The following is an 18,344-nucleotide window of genomic DNA, read 5'->3' on the forward strand; positions in this document are numbered from 1 at the left end:
CACCTGAGACAGAGGCAACAGAAAAATCAGAAAAGGACTTTAGAACACATATAATCAAAATCTCAGACCTAAAGGCGACTTTTGAAATAAACTATAACATAGAAAGAGGCACTTGAAACAAGAACAGGTAGTTTATAAAAAAAAGAACCAGCCAGAGACCCTGGAAATTTTTTAAAAAGCAATTATTAAAATAAAAAATGAAAACTCAGTGGAACAGTGCTATGGTTTGAATGTTCCCTCCAAAATTCATGTTGAAATTTAATTGCCATTGTGATGGTATTAAGAGGTGGAACCATTAAGAAGCAATTAGGCCATGAGGGTTCTGCCTTCATGAATGGATTAATGTCATTATCAGAGTGGGTTCCTTATCATGAGCATGTGTTGTAAAAATGAGTTTAGCTGTCTCTTGCTTGTGTGTCCTCTTGCTCTTCCATCTTCCCCCATGGAATGGTGTGGCAAGAAGGCCTTTACCAGATGCCACCCCCTGGACCTTGGACTTCCCGGCCTCCAGAACTGTAAGAAATACATTTATTTTCATTATAAATTACCCAGTCTGTGGTATTGTTATAGCAACAGAAAATGCACTTGAAGATATTAGGTCGTAGAGAGTAAAAAAAAAAAAAAAAAAAAAAAAAAAAGTTCCAATCAATCAAGGCATCCTCATTCTCAGCACTGCCTGCATTCTACCCTCCAGGGGTCCCCTCCATGGCCCTTCATCTGCCCCCACCCCGCAACTCAGCCTCATTTCTTCAGCCATTTTCTCCCCCACATCTCTTCCCTTCCCATCAGAACTTCACCTCCTGCAAGCTAAGCCACCTCAAGTAGCCATGCCCTCAGGGATCTAACTCAAGCACCCACCAAGATGTTTTCCCTAACAAAGACTGTCCTTTTACTAAGAGGAATCTGATGTCAGCTGTTAGTCTCTGCACCTCCCCCCGCCAATCTCTCGGAATAATCACCTGGTCAGACAGAAGCCCAAGAGCAGGGACATGCCAGCTAAAGGTGGACCTTGGCAAGGGTGTCCACAGACTGGCCAGGCCTAGCACAGATCTGAGGGGCTTTTAACAGGCACAGGCAGAGTGCTAAGGAGATCACTACCACCCACCCACCCATCCAGCCAGGCCCAGATAAACCTCTCCTTGTTCCAAATGAATGAGCAAACAGAAAAATTCCAGTGTGGAGGGAATACAACACCCACAATGCAGAAAACAGCCCACATCCGAAATACGCTCACCTCAGATAACTAGTCAACTGTGCAAACTATCTGCACAATCTTCATCATAAAATTGAAGAACACAAAACCACTTCATACCAAGAGTTAGGAAAAAAATTCCTATAAGGAGCATGTACCATATTTATTCCCACTCTGTTTACTAAGCATGTATTATAATGAGAAAAAAAGCTCAATCTAAAATATTGCCAACAAAGAATCCATTCTTCATGTTGCAGTGAATGAAGCGGGCTGAGGTCAGCCTGCTTTTATGCTGGCTGCCCCAACTCTAAGGAGTTGATGTGTCCTACTGTTAACAGCGGAGGATGTCCAGGTTCTTGGCATCTTAAATAAAGAATTGGACAAAACACACAAAGAGAGCAAAGAAGGAATGAAGGGATTTATTGAAAATGAAAGTACACTCCACAGTGTGGGAGTGGGCCTGAGCATAGGAGCACAAAAGCCCTGTTATAGAATTTTTGAGAGTTTAAATACCCTCTAGATGATTCCATTGGTTACTTGGGGCACACGTTATGTAGATGGAGAGGATGAAGTTACAAAGTCATTTGCTTGGCCTATGCTCTATGAAGCATAGGTTAGGAAGGTATTTCCTGTCATAACTGAAGTGTGAATCAGCCTATGTTCCCTGCACCCAGACCCTATTTTCTTGCCTCCTACCTACAGCTGTGTGGTCCTGAGCTGTCACCTCTTCCCTTTGAAGCTCAGGTTCCTCATCGGTAAAATGAGGCAGAAATACCTACTGCTGAAATGTGTGAGGATCACACAAACTCAGTGTCTCAACATGTTGTACATGTGTTTTGGCCCTCTGAGCCCTTGAGGGCTGCCCCAGGTGGAACCCTCTTCACTTTTCTTGGAGAACTGACCATCCATGGGTTGCGGCAAAGACTAAAGTGGTTCCTGTTCCAGCCCTGCCTGGGAAGATTCAGCTGGAACCTTTAGGCTAGGAAAAGGGAGAAGGACCCTATCCCGACTGTGCCCAACCTGAGACAAATCCACAGAAAAGCAATCCTTGCTAACTCTGGGCAGTATGTGGACAAGATAATAATCTTTAATCTCTGCATCTCCATGAGAATGCAAGGACCCAGCACAGTGAAGTGCCCAATGATTGCCCCCTGAACAAACGGAGATGTCAAGTTCAGAAAAAATCCTGGCTGAGGAAGACAGGGAACATTCCCTTGAAAAACAAGGGCAGTCATCCAGACAGAGCAAGAGGAGTGGCAGGATGAGAGGAGGCAGATAGGGTTGATGCTACAGGACTCCTCCTCAACACCCATGAACCTGAGAAGTAAGTGGTCAGATGTATTTCAGTCCACTGGCCAGCAGTGGGGTCATGGCGGGAACTAGTCCCACCTGAAGGACTCTCATCTTCCTACAATCCCCAAATGCTGAGGCATGGGGATGCTGTTCCCTCCTTGAAGTGAGGGCCCCGAGGCTCTCATACTTTAATTACAGTACTTCAAACCAAGAGCCTGCAGTTGAGGAGGCCAGGGTCACGAATCAGCTGCCCCCCAAACTCCTTATCTCACCAACCCAAGCTGCTGACAACCCCTCCAGATATCCCAGGAGCCAGGGGGGAATGTCATTCTTCATGGCTGAGGGAACATCTTTGCATCCTGGGGTAGTGGATGGGACCACAGGGCATGTGGAATGTCTTAGTCTGTTTCACGCTGCTATACCTGAGGTTGGGTTTATTTATTTATTTAAATTTATTTATTTATTTATTTATTTATTTATTTATTTATTTAGAGATGGGGTCTCGCTCTGTCGCCCAGGCTGGAGTGCAGTGTTGCGATCTGGGCTCACTGCAAGCTCCACCTCCCGGGTTCACGCCATTCTCCTGCCTCAGCCTCCCGAGTAGCTGGGACTACAGGCACCCGCCACCACACCTGGCTAATTTTTTTTTTTTTTAGTAGAGATGGGGTTTCACCATGTTAGCCAAGATGGTCTTGATCTCCTGACCTCGTGATCCGCCTGCCTCGGCCTCCCAAAGTGCTGGGATTACAGGCGTGAGCCACCGCGCCCAGCCAAGGCTGGGCAATTTATTTTTTTAAAAAAGCAAAACAGGTTTATTTGGCTTAAAATTCTGGTGGAAATTTCAAGATTGGGCAGCTGCACCTGGTGAGGGCCTCATGCTACTTCAACTCATGGCAGCAAGTAGAAGGGGAGAGGCATGCACGAACAGATTACATGGCAATATGGCGAGAGAGGAAGCAAGAGACAACCGCAGGAAGGCTGACTCTCTAACCAGCTCTCATGGGAACTCACCCCTCCACAAAGGACACTAACCTATCCATGAGGGATCCATCCCTATTACCCAAACTCCTCCTACTAGGCACCACCTCCTAACACTGCCACATTGGGGCTCAAATTTCAATACCATTTTGGGCAGGGGCAGACCACATGCAAATCACAGCATGGGGTAATAGTGGGGGCAGGTTGACACAGGGCTGCTGCCTACCCAGCACCAGCTGTCTCTTGGCCCCTTCCAGATCCTGGCAATCTGGCTACGGGCATGGGCCCCGCCTTGGACACAGATGTGGCCACAGGAAGCTGTTAGCTCTCCAGATCTGATCAGCCTGGGAGAGCGGCACAACAAAGGCTCCCAAAGGAGAGTCGGGATCCTCGGCCAGCCTCAGCTCTGCTACCCACCCATATGTGCCCAGGACAGGAAAGATATGTGTTTCTTACTCCTCCGGGACTCCTAGGTGAAGCTGAGACCAGGCTCTTCTTGAGTCCTCTCAGCTATGGTGCAACCACCAGCCTAGCATGGAATCAGAAACATCTTCCGGAAGAGTCAGCACCATAGAGGGTGCTGAATGGGCAATGAAGCATCCCGGAGATGAAACATCTGGGCAATGAGGCATCCCCCAGGTGTTAGGCTATGCAGTCACTCCCTTTTCCAGACTGAGGCAAATACATAAGCACTCTGGGCCCCTAATCAGGGGCCTGGGGCCAGGTGGGATGAAAACAGCAGTGTCCTGCCACCTGAACAACTGCTACTCACGCAGGCCCCACCTGGCCTCTCAGAGGGAGGAACCTGGGACTCCTGAACCAGATTCAGTTTCTCCTTCCACAGCCGGAACTTTTCGCTCCTGACTGCAGAAAAACAGCTTCAATGTGACCATCCTTCATAGCCCGAGGCTGAGTAAAATGGCCCGAGGAGGCAAAATCTGAAAAGCTCTATTAGGTGGCAAACTGCTGTCACTAGAAGAGTTGAGGCCCCCTTCTCCTCCCCTGCCTGACTGCCTTCATTCCTGGGAATGGAACAGGTTCTTGCGGCAAGGGTGAATCCTCGAGCAGGTCCCAGGATCACTATCCTCACCTCCCCGCGGCACTGAATGGCTATAGCTGTAAATGTGCGTCCACGGGGTCACTGTCCAGCCACCAGGACCAGGTGCCTGGCCATCTGGGGAATCGGAAAACGCTCAGCGGGATGCTCTGGCCACCTCCCCTGCCCCCAGTTAAGATGTAAAGCGTTCAACTTAAAATGCCTAGAAACAAAGCCCAGGCCCGGGAAGGTCGAACGACTGCGACGCCGCTCCCTCAAGCTCTTCCCTCGGAGCCGTCTCATTTCCCAAAACTCCCAAACACATCACAGAGAGAGGTGATGGGCCAGGTAGTCACTCCCTTTTCCAGAACCACAGCAAGAAGTTGAGCCTGCTGGGCTCCTAACGAGGGCCCTGGGGCCCGGTGGGATGAAAAGCCCTATTAGGTAGCAAACAGCTGTCACTAGAGGGGTTGAGGCCCCCTTTTCCCCTGCCTGACGACGACGGCGGCAGGCACTCAACCGGCGCTGGACAGCTCCCAACTTGCCTTACCAAGCGCAAATCTCGGTTCCTCCCAACTACCCGCGGCCACGGCCTCCGCAGCAGAGCGCCGGAAGCAGAGACGCGTTTCGGGAGGAAGGTGCATGCTGGGAGCGGCGGCGCATGCTGGGAGCTGTAGTCTGCGACGCAACTCGGCCGAAGGGGGTCCCTGGTCCCTGAAGCTCCCAGAGCCCGCGTGTTCAGGCGGTCCCGACACCCCGGCCCGAGCCTCACCGGCTGGAGGACTGAACGCCTGCCGGCCCTCCGGGTATGAGCGGAGGTCGGGATAGCCCTGGGCTCCGCCGCCCCCGGAAGGAAAAAATACAGTGCGGGCCGCCGCCCGAACCCAAAAGCGCGAAGCTCGGGAGCCCCGCCCCCTGGGCCTCTGACGTCCATGGCGCTTTCCGTCGCGCGAGTGCGATTGGGCCGCCCTGTCACGTGACCCTAGGCCCCACTCCCGGTTGGCTGCTGCCTGGTTACCAATGGGGGACTAGCGGGCGGGCGTACTGGCCTGGTCCACCACCTGCGGGGCCCTCGGGTTTGGAGGGCTGGGCCGGGCGAGGAACGGGCGGGACGGGCCGGAGGCGGCGGCGGCTGACTCGCCTTCTCTCCGGGGCTGCGACCCCGAGGCAACCGGCTGCAGATGGGAGCCCGCGGAGCCGAGGATGCGGGCGGGCCGGGGCGCGACGCCGGCGAGGGAGCTGTTCCGGGACGCCGCCTTCCCCGCCGTGGACTCCTCTCTCTTCTGCGACTTGTCTACGCCGCTGGCTCAGTTCCGCGAGGACATCACATGGAGGCGGCCCCAGGTGGGGCCGTGCGTGGTGCGGTGGGCGCCGTTTCTGGTTTCTGAGAACTCCGCTCCTCGCAGGGAGCGGGGCGGGGTGGGCGGCCAGGGTAGCTCCGAACGCAGGGTCCGCCGTTGTTCTCCTCAGAAGTGGGCGCCCGGCCCCCTCTTTTCGTACCTCCTTCATACCCCCGCCCAGAACGAGCAGGACTCAGCGCTACCCCAAGGACACTAAACTAGGTCGTGGCCTCCGCCTGCGAGAGCTCCAATCCAGAAGGAGGCTCAGAGCGCAGCGAGAGGCGTTTTAACAGAGCCCCAAACCCCGTCCCACCTGTTTGCTTTCGCCCTGAAGAGCGTTTGTGTCTGCTCCTCCAGGCAGAGAGGGCCGCTCGTGCCCCTCTGAAGTGGCTAGGCCGAGCCCACAAAGCAAAGCGTGATAGAATTTCAGTTTGGATTTTGTGCACCTGCCTTTCCAGTTGTAACACTTGAAAATGGCACTTCCAAGGGATGCCCTGGCAGAGTGCTGTGTTCATATTTTTAGAAATGGTTTATCTGCTGAATAAGACTGCCCAGGGAGCAGCCTTGCCCTAAGTGGATGCAGTCTTAGCGGAGACAACTGATGGCCACCAGTCTTCGAACAGAGCTGGAACTTCTGGGCTCTGGTAACTGAGATGGCTTTGACAGGCCACCTGGTTTCCTTGGACAACTCTTAAGGGCCTGGGAGGAGGCAAGGGTCAGACCATGTAGAGCCTTGTCATTGGAATTTGGGTTTTATTTTGTTAAGAGATTGATTTTAGGTGCAGCTGGAGGCCACTAGAGGGTTTTGGTAGAGGAGTGATTCTTCTGGATGTGTTTTTACAAGCTCACTCTTGCTGCTGGGTGGGAAGTGGATTGTCGGGGCAAGAATGCAAGGGTCCATTGCAGTGGTCCTGGAGAAAGATGAAGGGGCTCAGATTAGCCTGACGACTGTTAGGATGTGGATTTGGAGTAGATTGGTTTGAGACATACTTTGCAGCAGGGATCGAGAGGCCATAGTGACTGATTGAAATAGAGGGTGAGGGTAGTGGAGGAAGCAACATGCCTTCTAGGTTTCTGGCCTGAACAGGTGGGTGGATGGTGGTCCTGGGACAGAGCCTGGGGGTGACCTAGAGTTGGGCTTTGCTCTCACGTCTTCAGGTGGAGCTGTCCTGGAGGCAGGTGGATACAGAGCAGGGAGATCTAGGCTAGAGGCATTCTTCTGGGAGGCGGAGCATATTAGATGGTTTACGGTCCACAGCCTGGGAGAGTATCTCGGGGGAGTATCAGTAAAGAAGAAGGGGGCTTTGGGGCTGAGCCTTGAGGAACCCTAACATTTCTTGGGGTCAGGCAGGTGCCCTGACAGATAGACTTGAGAAGCAGCAGGCAGTGAGGGAGAGGACACCCGGGGAGCATGCGGCCTCACAGAAGCTGAGTGGGGACCACCTCAGGGGTAGCAGATGGCTGTTCTGCTGTTGTGAATGCTGCTGAGTAGTTGGGAAAGAGAGTTGGGACCAAGAGAAGCCCAGTGGGTTTGATAAAATAGAGGTGACAGCGACATTGATCGAGGCAGTTTAGGGGCCATGATTGGCTCAGAAGCTAGAGGAGCCTGCGTGGAGAGTGAATGGGAAGCAGGCAGTAGGCATGGCAGCTCTTTCAAGAAGGTTGTAATGAAGAGAACCCTGAAGGAGACTACGGTGCTGAGGGATAATGTCTTAAAGAACATGGGGGTGGGATTCTGCCCGGGGAGCTGGAAGGGAAGGAGTTGTGAGAGGAGCCCAGGCTCCGAGGGCAGGAGAGAGAGTCGGGTCCAGAAGCAGGAGGCAAGGTTGAGGCTCAGAGGGGTGGGCAAGGGCAGTGTGAATGTTTTGAGTAGACGGGGAGAAAGGGGAAGGTATATGATAGTTAGGGGATGTGGGAAATGGCGCCTGCTAGAGAAACAGTAAGATTTCCAGCAGGATGGAGGACACATTTGAGATTTACCAGCATGAGTAAAAAGTGAAACTTTTCTAAGTCAACATTTAGCTGTTTTGAGAAGGAGCTTGGTAGAGTTTGGGATTTTTTCAGTGAGGAAGGAAGGCACCCCAGAATTAAGCTGGACAGGGGCATTTGAAGCCAGGAGCTGAAGGACACCTGCTGCAGGAAACCACCTTCCTGTCCCTTTTTGGGTAACACTGATGATTGGAAAAGCTCCACCCCAACTCCTGTCATCTAGAGCCTTGGGTTCTTAGTTTGAAGGATTCCCCAGCAGGCATGATCTAACTCTGGACAACTTTCTGTATTTCAGGAGATTTGTGCCACACCCCGGTTGTTTCCAGATGACCCACAGGAAGGGCGGGTGAAGCAGGGGCTGCTGGGGGATTGCTGGTTCCTGTGTGCCTGCGCCGCGCTGCAGAAGAGCAGGCACCTCCTGGACCAGGTGCGGGGCCCCTTCCCTGTGTTTGTCCTGAAGCCGGTTTCTTTTTGCGTTTCTCTGGCCTGCTGAGTAGCAGGAGCCCTTGCGAAAGCAGAGCCGTGCCGCAGCTGGATCTCCTGCTGTGTTGGGGGAAAGCAGGAGCGTTCCAAGGCAGAGGCTGAGGACTACACTGTGTCCCTCTGCTGCAGGAGGGGGTGCCTTGGCCTCGCCAGAAGGCTCCATCAGGGAGGTTCGCCCTGATCTGTGCTCTCCTGACCCCTGGACTCCATGGAGTCAGATCACCACATTTAGAATAAGGAGACAAATGTGCCAGCTCACAGGAGGACGGGGCTGGCTGGCAGCCTCTGCCTCAGATCTCTCCTCAGCTAGCTGGCTGGTTTTCTTACAGGTTTTGAATATAAGTTTGCAAAAAGTTATTAAACCTGTTTCTGTGGGTAGACAGGCACTCTGGGAGGAGAAGGCCTTCTCAGGTTTTCCTTACCTGGGAGTGTTCACAGTTTTATGCTTGGCTTCTTGCTAAGTGTTGCTGATTAATGCAGCGGCATTGATAGTGTGACCTCATTCAGCGTTTCACTCATGTCCCAGGCCCCATGGTAAGCATGTCACAGTCACTGGCTTTCAGACTCATGGTCTTGCCAGCTTTGACTTTTTTTTTTAAATGAGAGTGCTAAAACCACTGCCATTGTGTTTCTGGCCATTAAGTGGCAGAGCCAGGATCGCACCAGGCGCCTGGCGCCCAGCCTGCACTCCCCTGATGCTGGGTCAGAATGCTTACCCCTGAAGGAGCCCTGTGGTGGACGCAGTGGGTGCAAGCAGCTGGCCCAGTGTCGGGGCGCCAGGCTCCCAGCAGCAGGAGGGGCCGCTGTTCCTGTGGTGATGCGTTGCTTGCAGCCAGCTCAGTCAAGAACTGGGTCACTCATGCCCTTGAATGTCACATTTGTTTTGGCTTCAGGTCAGATGCTTTTAGTGAGGGCAGTAGTGTGTGTCCCGGGATATGTGGCTCCCTCGGTGTGGTCCTCAAGTTTTGCAATGAGAGGTCTGTTAATTTCATGTGTGGTAATGCAGCCCTGCGCAGGCGCCGACATCCAGGTGTGCCGTAGAGTTCTCTGCAGACCGTGGTGCCTGTGGAGTGCTCAGCTGTGGCCACACCGCGGCCAGGACACTGGAGCAGCACCGGGTGGTGCTTATGTCACTCTCGCCTTTTGCTTCTCCCTGTGCATGACAGGTCATTCCTCCGGGACAGCCGAGCTGGGCCGACCAGGAGTACCAGGGCTCCTTCACCTGTCGCATTTGGCAGTTTGGACGCTGGGTGGAGGTGACCACAGATGACCGCCTGCCGTGCCTTGCAGGGAGACTCTGTTTCTCCCGCTGCCAGAGGGAGGATGTGTTCTGGCTCCCCTTACTGGAAAAGGTCTACGCCAAGTGCGTGTGCTGTGGGCTGAAGGGCCTGGCCTGGGGCAAGTAGGGAGCTGCCACTACCATGGGCTGCCCCAGGAGGGTCTCTGCTCACTCTGGGCTGCAGAGTCCCCTTCAGTTCTGAGGGTCTGGCAGCTCGTTCTGTGAGTCAGGCTGACTGGCTAGGTGCAGAGATTCTTCTTTTGGGCCTGTGGTTTGCCCACTCCCTCCTTTCCCTTCCCTTGTTCCAAAGCTCAGTGTGGAGTCATTCTCCACAGAGAACATGTGTGTCATCCTCCTTGTTTTATCGGCCCCAGCAAGAAAGATGCTTCTTTATATTTGTTGTGGAATGGTTGGGACAGGCAGACTCACTGTGTAGTCGTTGCGGAGGAATGAGGCTACCCCAGCATACCAACACTTGTGTATCATGGTGCTTGCTGGCTCAGGGGACCAGGACCTTCACCATGAGTCGTAATTGAATAGCCTTCTCTCTTAGAATGCATTTGTCTTCTTGCCAAAGGCAACTGGACTGACAGGCAGGCAGGGAAGTTGGTGAACATGGGAAGGCTGGCTGGTGACATCAGTGCCCAGTGAGCCCTTCCATCCCAAGGGCTGTTTTAGGAAAAGCAGGGTTGGAGCTTGAGAGTCGAGGGATGTGGGCATCCATAGCTTCCACCCCTCCTGCCCTGCTCCTGTGCCCACACCGGAGGCCAGAGAGTTTCTGTATGTGGGCAGAGGACTGCAGGGCGCTCACGCTTGCTGCGAAGCAAGGCATTTGAAGGTGAGGCTAAGCCTTGACTTGGTGAGGATGAGGAAGAAGGCAGAGGGGAGTAAAGAGGTGGGGTTGAGGTAGCGGACAATTTGGGGTGCTACAGACCATGGGAATCGGAGAGGGGGCCGTGCTCAATGCCAGAGGCTCACTCCCATGGTGATTGTGTCCCCTAGGGTCCATGGGTCCTACGAGCACCTGTGGGCAGGGCAGGTGGCAGATGCCCTGGTGGACCTGACCGGTGGCCTGGCAGAAAGATGGAACCTGAAGGGCGTAGCAGGAAGCGGAGGCCAGCAGGACAGGCCGGGCCGCTGGGAGCACAGGACTTGTCGGCAGCTGCTCCACCTGAAGGACCAGTGTCTGATCAGCTGCTCCGTGCTCAGCCCCAGAGCAGGTAAGGCATGTGGCCAGCATGGGAGGGCTGCAGCCAGCGTGCCCCTCACTGCCAGGCCTCAGGCGCACTGTAGCTTTTTATGTGACTGGCTACACAGCCCTGTCAGGACTAAGTGGGAAGAAGTAAGCTTGTTCTCAAGGGTGGTGTCCTCGGTTTGTGACGTTCTCCTACTGTCCTCTTCCAGAGAGACGTGGCCCTTCTCTCCCCTGACCAGCCCTTTCCACCAGTGCGAGGCAGGAAGAGGTGGCACCAAGTCAAAGCCCACTGTCTGTGCCATCCCTGGCCCAGCTGGCAACCTGGCAAAATCAAAACCTGTTTTTTATTTTAGTGATAGATACGTTCGTTAAAAACAGTTTGTTTCCAAAAAATGAAAGGGGCCAGGTGTGGTGACTCACACCTGTAATCCCAAAACTTGGGGAGGCTGAGATGGGAGTATCGCTGGAGCCCAGGAGTTCAAGAGACCCCGCCTGGGCAACATAGCAAGATCTCATCTCTACAAAAAATGAAGAAAAAAAATCACTTAGATAGAACCGCATGTGACTTTTGAATGCACTCTCAGTTTTCCGTAAGCACGCGTGGTTTACACGTTCCGTTCCACACCGCTTCTCACACTGCCACACACGCGCTGTCAAATGTTCGCCCAATGAGCGGGTTTGCCACAGTCTCTTAATCATTCCCCTGATGTTGGATATTAAGATCTCTCTGGTTTTATATGATTATGAGTAGTATCAATGAACATCTTTATCATTTTTTTCATACTTAGGATTATTTTAAAAATATTGGTTAAAGAATATGAATATCACAATAAACTGAAACAGGTTGTCATAGGCCTTGGTCTGGGTCCCCCATAAGCAGACCCTGAGATGAGGTTCAGGAGCACGTTGAGAGGTTCAGAGAGCCTGGAGGGCGTGTACTCCCCACCAGCCCCACTGGGATGCCAGGAAGGACGCTGGCCTCAGAGCCTCCCACCTGGGAGTGAGGGCACTGGTCTCGTGGGCATTAGCTCGGGGAGCTGTTGGTTTTGGGTGCTCCAGGGTGGGGTAGCGCTAAGTCCTAGCACTTCAGGCTTTAGAGAAAGCCCCCAGGCAGAGAGATATGGCAGCTGGCACTGACTGGAGGTGCATTGGAGCCTGCTGAGGTGGCAAGGGGCCACGGTGTGGGCAAGACTGAAGTCCTTCCAGGAGACCCTCCTCTCTAGACCGTTGCCCTGCCACAGATGCGGCCTTCCTCTCTGTTTGGCTCTTTCTTTTCTATGCCCATCTGTCTCAAGGTCTCTGGCCAGGTGGAGCTGTTGCCCCCGTGGGCCTCCATGCCTCCTGTGGGCTTCTAGCCAGGGCGCTAGCTGAATGTCGTACCTCTAGCAGGCTTTGCCAAGAGAAACATTCTCTAGGTTCTTGGCAGTTGCAGATGCGTCTGTGCGGCGTGTTTGAGAACTGGTGCTGTGCCAGGCATCGTGCACAGACGGGTACGGGCGATGACTGAGGCCTAGAGAAGGGGATGACTTACCCAGCACCAGACCCGGATGGCAGCCAAGTCAGGCCCCGTGTGCTTGCTCCCGGAGACGGGATGGCAGCCGAGTCAGGCCCCGTGTGCTTGCTCCCGGAGACAGGATGGCAGCAGCCGAGTCAGGCCCCGTGTGCTTGTTCCCAGAGACAGGATGGCAGCCGAGTCAGGCCCCCCGTGTGCTTGCTCCCGGAGACGGGATGGCAGCCGGGTCAGGCCCCGTGTGCTTGCTCCCGGAGACGGGATGGCAGCCGGGTCAGGCCCCGTGTGCTTTTGCTCCTGGAGATGCTGCTGAGCTGATGGACCACAGCTGCTAAGAAAGGAGCTCCTGTGGTCCATGGGGATCTGGGCTCTCCCGTGTAGCCATAGTCGGGTGGGCTGGAGCATCTCCAGAGGAGGAGGCAGAGGCCTGTGTGTCCTTGTCAGTTTGGGACTCCATGGTGCCCTTCCTGCCTGTGCCTGAGCCATTCCTCATGCAGGTGCCCGGGAGCTGGGGGAGTTCCATGCCTTCATTGTCTCAGACCTGCGGGAGCTCCAGGGTCAGGCGGGCCAGTGCATCCTGCTGCTGCGGATCCAGAACCCCTGGGGCCGGCGGTGCTGGCAGGGGCTCTGGAGAGAGGGGTGAGTGCTGGGGCCTGGACCATGGTGCTGTCGGGAGGGGGGCCCAGTGCCAGTCTGGCCTGTATCCTGGTCACCTTCAGCTGTCAGGACCTTCTTTGGCTGTCTCCAGCAAGGCCCCTGAGCCCCTGCACTTGTGACACCATGCTTGTCTTGGCTCCAGACAATCCTTGTGAGGCCTGGGACCAAGGTGGCCCTTGGGCCTGGGGTTTCGATAGGGCAGACATCATCACGGGCTCGGGCAGCAATCCTGGGAAGACGCGTCCAGAGGCGTGAAGTTCCTCTGGGAAAAGAGAGGGCTCCAGGGTGGCCGCTGTCCAGAAGGCCCTGTGCTGCAGAGCTGCTTCGGGTGTGGGAGGGGCTGCAGAGCTGGGGCACGGGGGTGCTGGCAGGAACTCAGGGCTCTCTGGGTCTGCTCCAGGCTTCCCCCCAGCCTGCCGGCCAGTTGACACTACCAGTTCTTGGGAGGGGCTTCTGCTGAGATGAGGTTTCTTCCAGGGGTGAAGGGTGGAGCCAGGTAGATGCAGCGGTAGCATCTGAGCTCCTGTCCCAGCTCCAGGAAGGGGAGTTCTGGGTGGAGGAGGAAGAGTTCCTCAGGGAGTTTGACGAGCTCACAGTTGGCTACCCGGTCACGGAGGCCGGCCACCTGCAGAGCCTCTACACAGGTAGTGCCCCGAGGGGCTGTGCTGGGCATGTGCTCTGCCTGCCGAAGTGAGGAGGCTGGGCAGGTGCCTGGGTTCCCCCTGCCCAGGCCCAGTTTGCTTCTCTTCAGTGTGGAGAGATGATTCTGTCCCAGGAGCCGGGAGGAGGGTGATGATTCTGTCCCAGGAGCTGGGAGGAGGGTGATGATTCTGTCCCAGGAGCTGGGAGGAGGGTGATGATTCTGTCCCAGGGGCCGGGAGGAGGGTGGGCTCGTGGGAGGGGCTGGCTCTGTCTGTGGCCGTAGCTGCTGCTTAGACCCTGCCGGGGTTCATGAGGCCACCGTGGCGGGAGGCCAGCGAGGAGCCGTGTCCCACAGCTGATGCCTGGTGTTTTCTCACTAGAGAAGCTGCTCTGCCATACTCGGTCACTGCCTGGGGCCTGGGTCAAGGGGCAGTCAGCAGGAGGCTGCCGGAACAACAGCGGCTTTCCCAGCAACCCCAAATTCTGGCTGCGGGTCTCAGAACCGAGTGAGGTGTACATTGCTGTCCTGCAGAGATCCAGGCTGCACGCAGCGGACTGGGCAGGCCGGGCCCGGGCACTGGTGGGTGACAGTCATACTTCATGGAGCCCAGCGAGCATCCCGGGCAAGCACTACCAGGCCGTGGGTCTGCACCTCTGGAAGGTAACTCAGCCCCGTCTGGCTCACGCTCGGTTCAGCAGGTGGTGTGGAGGCCCGTGGAGGTCTGGGTTCTAGGACTGACTCTGCCACAGGCTCCACCAGTCTCCCCACTCCTTGGGCTGTTGCACGGGGTTGACGTCTGCTGGTGCTCCCCGACCCGGCTCTGACCTGAGACTGCAGGTCTTTCTGCCTTGCCGTGTGCCTCGTTGGCCAAAGGAAAGCAACAGAGTCTGCAGCCAGGGCAGGACCCACAGGAGGGGCCTGGGCCCGGGGGCTCCTGGCAGCACCGTGCCTTTCTGAGGCAAGGAGGTAGAGCCAGACCCTGTCAGGGCCAGTCCCAGCTCTGCAGCTTGCTGTGTGACCTGGCACACATCCTCTCCCTGCCTCCCTCAGTCTCTTCCCCTGCAAGACAGGGTCCTGACACGGATCTCATGGGATTGCTCTGAGGCCCGGGCAGTCCCAGGCTCAACCACTGGTTCACAAAGTGTGTTGTTTCCTGGAAGAACAGATGGGGGCGCCTGAGAGCAAAGGGCCTGAGTGTGGGTCGAGGATATGCCGGCTGCTTGCTCAGGGGCTGGGTTTTCATCTTGTGTGTCTTGACAGGGTATGACACTTGGCACCACACTGTTCCCTGTCCCTTCATGGATGTGGCCCACATGATGTTCCTTTCCTCTTGCAAAAGAAGTTGCTGGAAGGCCCACTGTCCAGCAGCCCCCAGGTTGCCTGGGCCACGGTGCCTTTGTGGGCCCAGCTACAAGGAGGATTTGCAGGCTCGTGTCTGGGAGATACTGGCCCCAGGGCCAAGTGAAGCCCGGGATTGGTGGGCATCTCTAGCTGGTCCCTGAGAGAGGGTGGAGGGCGCTGACAGGCCTTGGCGCTTTCGTCTGTCAACTCCAGAGGCCCTTGTGCTTGCAGCAGGGAGGCCAAGGCCAGGGCGTCTGACCCCGGCCGTTCCTCCGCACTCAGCCTCCTGCACGTGCTCACAGGTGGAGAAGCGGCGGGTCAATCTGCCTAGGGTCCTGTCCACGCCCCCCGTGGCTGGCACCGCGTGCCACGCATACGACCGGGAGGTCCACCTGCGTTGTGAGCTCTCACCAGGCTACTACCTGGCTGTCCCCAGCACCTTCCTGAAGGATGTGCCAGGGGAGTTCCTGCTCCGAGTCTTCTCTACCGGGCGAGTCTCCCTTAGGTGAGAGGAACCGCGCAGTGCTGCTGGCTCTCCGAGGCCGCAGCCTCTGGAGGACCACAGGCCCTTCCAAGACAGGATTTGGGCACTTTGCGTCTGTGGTTGGCAGGTGTCCACGTGGGGACTGAGGCCGCCGGGAACCTGCTGCCAGCGCCCTCCCATGTTTGTCTTCTTGGCAGCGCTATCAGGGCAGTGGCCAAGAGCACCGCCCCCGGGGCAGCCCTGCCTGCGGGGGAGTGGGGGACCGTGCAGCTACGGGGTTCTTGGAGAGCCGGCCAGACGGCAGGGGGCAGCAGGAACTTTGCCTCATACCCCACCAACCCCTGCTTCCCCTTCTCGGTCCCCGAGGGCCCTGGCCCCCGCTGCGTCCGCATCACTCTGCATCAGCACTGCCAGCCCAGTGACACCGAGTTCCACCCCATCGGCTTCCATATCTTCCAGGCAAGCTCCTTGCCCCAGGGAGGGAGGGGGAGCAGAAGGGGCCCTCAGAATTTGCATCTCGGCCTCCATTGTCCCAACAGAGGGCTCTGGGCTCAATCACTTGGGCTCCCCCTGCCCTTCGAGGCGCTGCCTGGAACCCACACAGGGCCCTCTCCCATCTCCATCCTCACAGAGGCGAGGCTGAAGATGGCCTCTGGAAGGGCCGGGGGCCTGGGAGGTGGGCAGGGCTGACCCAGGCAGCGCAGGTTTCCGGAGGAGGTGGTGAGTGGGGAGGAAGGGAGAATTTTGGAGAGGACAGGAGGCTGAGGTTGAGACCAGCGGGGGTGGGTTGAGCCCTGGCCTGGGGACACAGGGGGCTGATGGACTCAGGAGTGAGAGGAGGGGAGGCCCAGGCTGGCCACAGCAGCCCCTCGCGTGTGAGGAAGTCCACAGTCACTGAGCTCAGCCAGCGGCCCCTTGTCCACTTACCCTGACTCAGAATGACTGTGTCCCAAGGTTCATTTTCTGCAGACATGTGTCTCCTGGAATGCAGGGGCCCTGATGAGGAAGGCACTGCGACCCTCAGTTCACAGTGGGCTGCCTGGGGACCCTCGGACCCTCGCTGTTGGCCCTGGGCCACTGGCTCAGGTCCCCTAGAGCTCTGAGGAAAACACATGCCAAGGCCAGTGGGAGCCCTTGGGGCGGGCTGGGCAGTCACAGGTGTTAAAATAAAGCCCCTGATGATGCGACAGGCCTCCAGGCGGGGGCCCCACTGCCAGCACCTTCTGGCAAGGGTGGCCAGGCCTTGGTGAGGAGGCGAGTCCAGTGTCCAGGCCTGGCAGCCCCTCCTCAGAGAAGGGGCTTATGTGACTCAAGAGGGCCAAGGGCATCCGAGCAGATGGCCCTGGGCTGGGCTCCCTACGCAAAGGCTGGCCCCCTCAGTCTGAGCCTGCGCTTTCCTCAGGTCCCAGAGGGTGGAAGGAGCCAGGATGCACCCCCACTGCTGCTGCAGGAGCCGCTGCTGAGCTGTGTGCCGCATCGCTACGCCCAGGAGGTGAGCCGGCTCTGCCTCCTGCCTGCGGGCACCTACAAGGTCGTGCCCTCCACCTACCTGCCGGACACAGAGGGGGCCTTCACAGTGACCATCGCAACCAGGATTGACAGGTGGGGCTCTGGGACTTGGGGGTGGCCAGCTGGAGGCTGGGGTCCTGGAGTCTTAGCGCTCGCCTGTCCCCCCACGTCTCCTGCCCGCTCCTACCTGTCATGGCAGACTGGGGCTGTCCTGCCTGCCTGGGGACCCTTCCTTGCTGGTCTGAGCCTGAGAGGAGAGTCTAGTGGGAGGTGGGCCAGGAGCACACAGCCCCTCGTGTGACAAGTGCGGTCTGGGAGCGCTGATCTGGTGTCTCTCCACAGGCCGTCCATTCACAGCCAGGAGATGCTGGGCCAGTTCCTCCAGGAGGTGTGTATGCAGCCCTGCCAGCCCGGCTCACCTGCCTGGGGCTGCCTGGTGGCCTAGGGTCTACCTGCAACCTCAGGCAGGTGGTTTCTGCCTGGGACGTGAGGTGCCCTTGACTCTTCCTGTGAGAGCCCCAGGCGGTGCCTTGAAGGGCAGGGGGAGCTGAGGCTGCATCCCATTCCCTGGCTGCACTCGGGGTGGAGTGTGAGAAGGGGCGAGTGCCACCGCTGCCCGGGCCCCCCATCTGTCCTTGCAGGTCTCCGTCATGGCAGTGATGAAAACCTAACAGGGTGGCCCCCTGTGCCAGCTCAGGTGACTGGAGCCCAAGGGCCTGACAGGTTCCCAGCAGCTGGGCTGGCCAGCCTTGCACTATGGGGGCTGGTCCTGAGTCTTGACCTGCCTCCCAGCCCTGCCAGAGGGCTGCAGCCTAGGGGTCCACGGGAAGCCTCCGTCAGGAGAGACGCAGCCCTGGGGGCGAGCTGGTGCTGCAGGAAAGGGTGGGAAGCTTGGTGACTTCTGTTGCACCACTGAGACAGCAGAGACCCCAGGATCCCAGAGCTTCCCAGAATCCCTCCCAGATCCTCTGCTGACTCCACACGGAGGCCTCACACCCAGAGAGTAGGGCAACAGATCTTCTTTATAACTATTTATTATTTGAATCACTTTTAGGATGTAACTTTATAAATAAACATGAGTGCTGAGGATTTGCAGATCAGTCTTGCTCCAAGTAGCTCCAGTCTGTGCCTGCTCTTGCTGAGCAGGCTGTGGGGAGGGCTGGGTGCCTGCCGAGATGGTGAGGATGAAGATGGCATCTGGAGGGGCTGGGGGCCTGGGAGGTGGGCAGAGCCAACCCAGGCAGGGCAGGTTTCAGGAGGAGATGGTGAGTGGGGAGGAGGGGAGAAGTTTGGAGGGACGGGCACAGGGCATGCCCCAGGCCAGGGGGCTGAGGTTGAAGCTGGCCGGGGCAGGTCAAGCCCCGGCCTTGGGGGACGCAGACTGATAGACTGGGGAGTGAGGGGTGGGGAGAGCC

At 56.8% G+C, this 18,344-nt stretch overlaps 1 protein-coding gene and 1 long non-coding RNA gene across 6 annotated transcripts; one reads left to right on the top strand and one right to left on the bottom strand.

Moving 5' to 3' along the window:
• Positions 1-220: 220 nt before the first annotated feature.
• LOC134737726 (uncharacterized) lies at positions 221-5,185 on the bottom strand. The gene is made up of 2 exons (XR_010122921.1): positions 5,050-5,185; positions 221-513 (listed from the first exon to the last, which is right to left on the bottom strand). It is a non-coding gene; the product is annotated as an uncharacterized LOC134737726 (long non-coding RNA).
• A 148-nt stretch (positions 5,186-5,333) lies between these two features.
• CAPN10 (calpain 10) lies at positions 5,334-18,029 on the top strand. Of its 5 annotated transcripts, XM_054479284.2 has the most exons (12): positions 5,334-5,843; positions 8,124-8,255; positions 9,478-9,674; positions 10,593-10,810; positions 12,793-12,934; positions 13,430-13,596; positions 13,975-14,255; positions 15,239-15,441; positions 15,618-15,879; positions 16,823-17,022; positions 17,272-17,317; positions 17,571-18,029. In XM_054479284.2, the coding sequence occupies exons 1-12, from the start codon at positions 5,703-5,705 to the stop codon at positions 17,598-17,600; spliced, it is 2,019 nt and encodes a 672-aa protein (XP_054335259.1). In that variant the 5' UTR covers positions 5,334-5,702; the 3' UTR covers positions 17,601-18,029. The 5 variants fall into 5 exon arrangements, with proteins under 5 accessions (XP_054335259.1, XP_063504275.1, XP_054335262.1 ...); XM_063648205.1 differs by lacking the exons at positions 17,272-17,317; positions 17,571-18,029 and adding an exon at positions 16,412-16,540 and having other exon boundaries at positions 15,787-15,879; positions 16,823-16,955; XM_054479287.2 differs by lacking the exons at positions 15,239-15,441; positions 15,618-15,879.
• Positions 18,030-18,344: the final 315 nt, after the last annotated feature.

This window comes from Pongo pygmaeus, chromosome 11 (assembly GCF_028885625.2).
Source record: "Pongo pygmaeus isolate AG05252 chromosome 11, NHGRI_mPonPyg2-v2.0_pri, whole genome shotgun sequence".
Taxonomy (NCBI): domain Eukaryota; kingdom Metazoa; phylum Chordata; class Mammalia; order Primates; family Hominidae; genus Pongo; species Pongo pygmaeus.

What these genes read in the sequence shown, in the direction of transcription:
- CAPN10 (XM_054479284.2), top strand. Translation starts at nt 5,703, where the DNA reads ATGCGGGCGGGCCGGGGCGCGACGCCGGCGAGGGAGCTGTTCCGGGAC. An exon ending in ACCGGGCGAGTCTCCCTTAG is followed by an intron (nt 15,442 to 15,617) that starts GTGAGAGGAACC and finishes TCTTCTTGGCAG; the next exon opens with CGCTATCAGGGCAGTGGCCA. An exon ending in TGGGCCAGTTCCTCCAGGAG is followed by an intron (nt 17,318 to 17,570) that starts GTGTGTATGCAG and finishes CTGTCCTTGCAG; the next exon opens with GTCTCCGTCATGGCAGTGAT.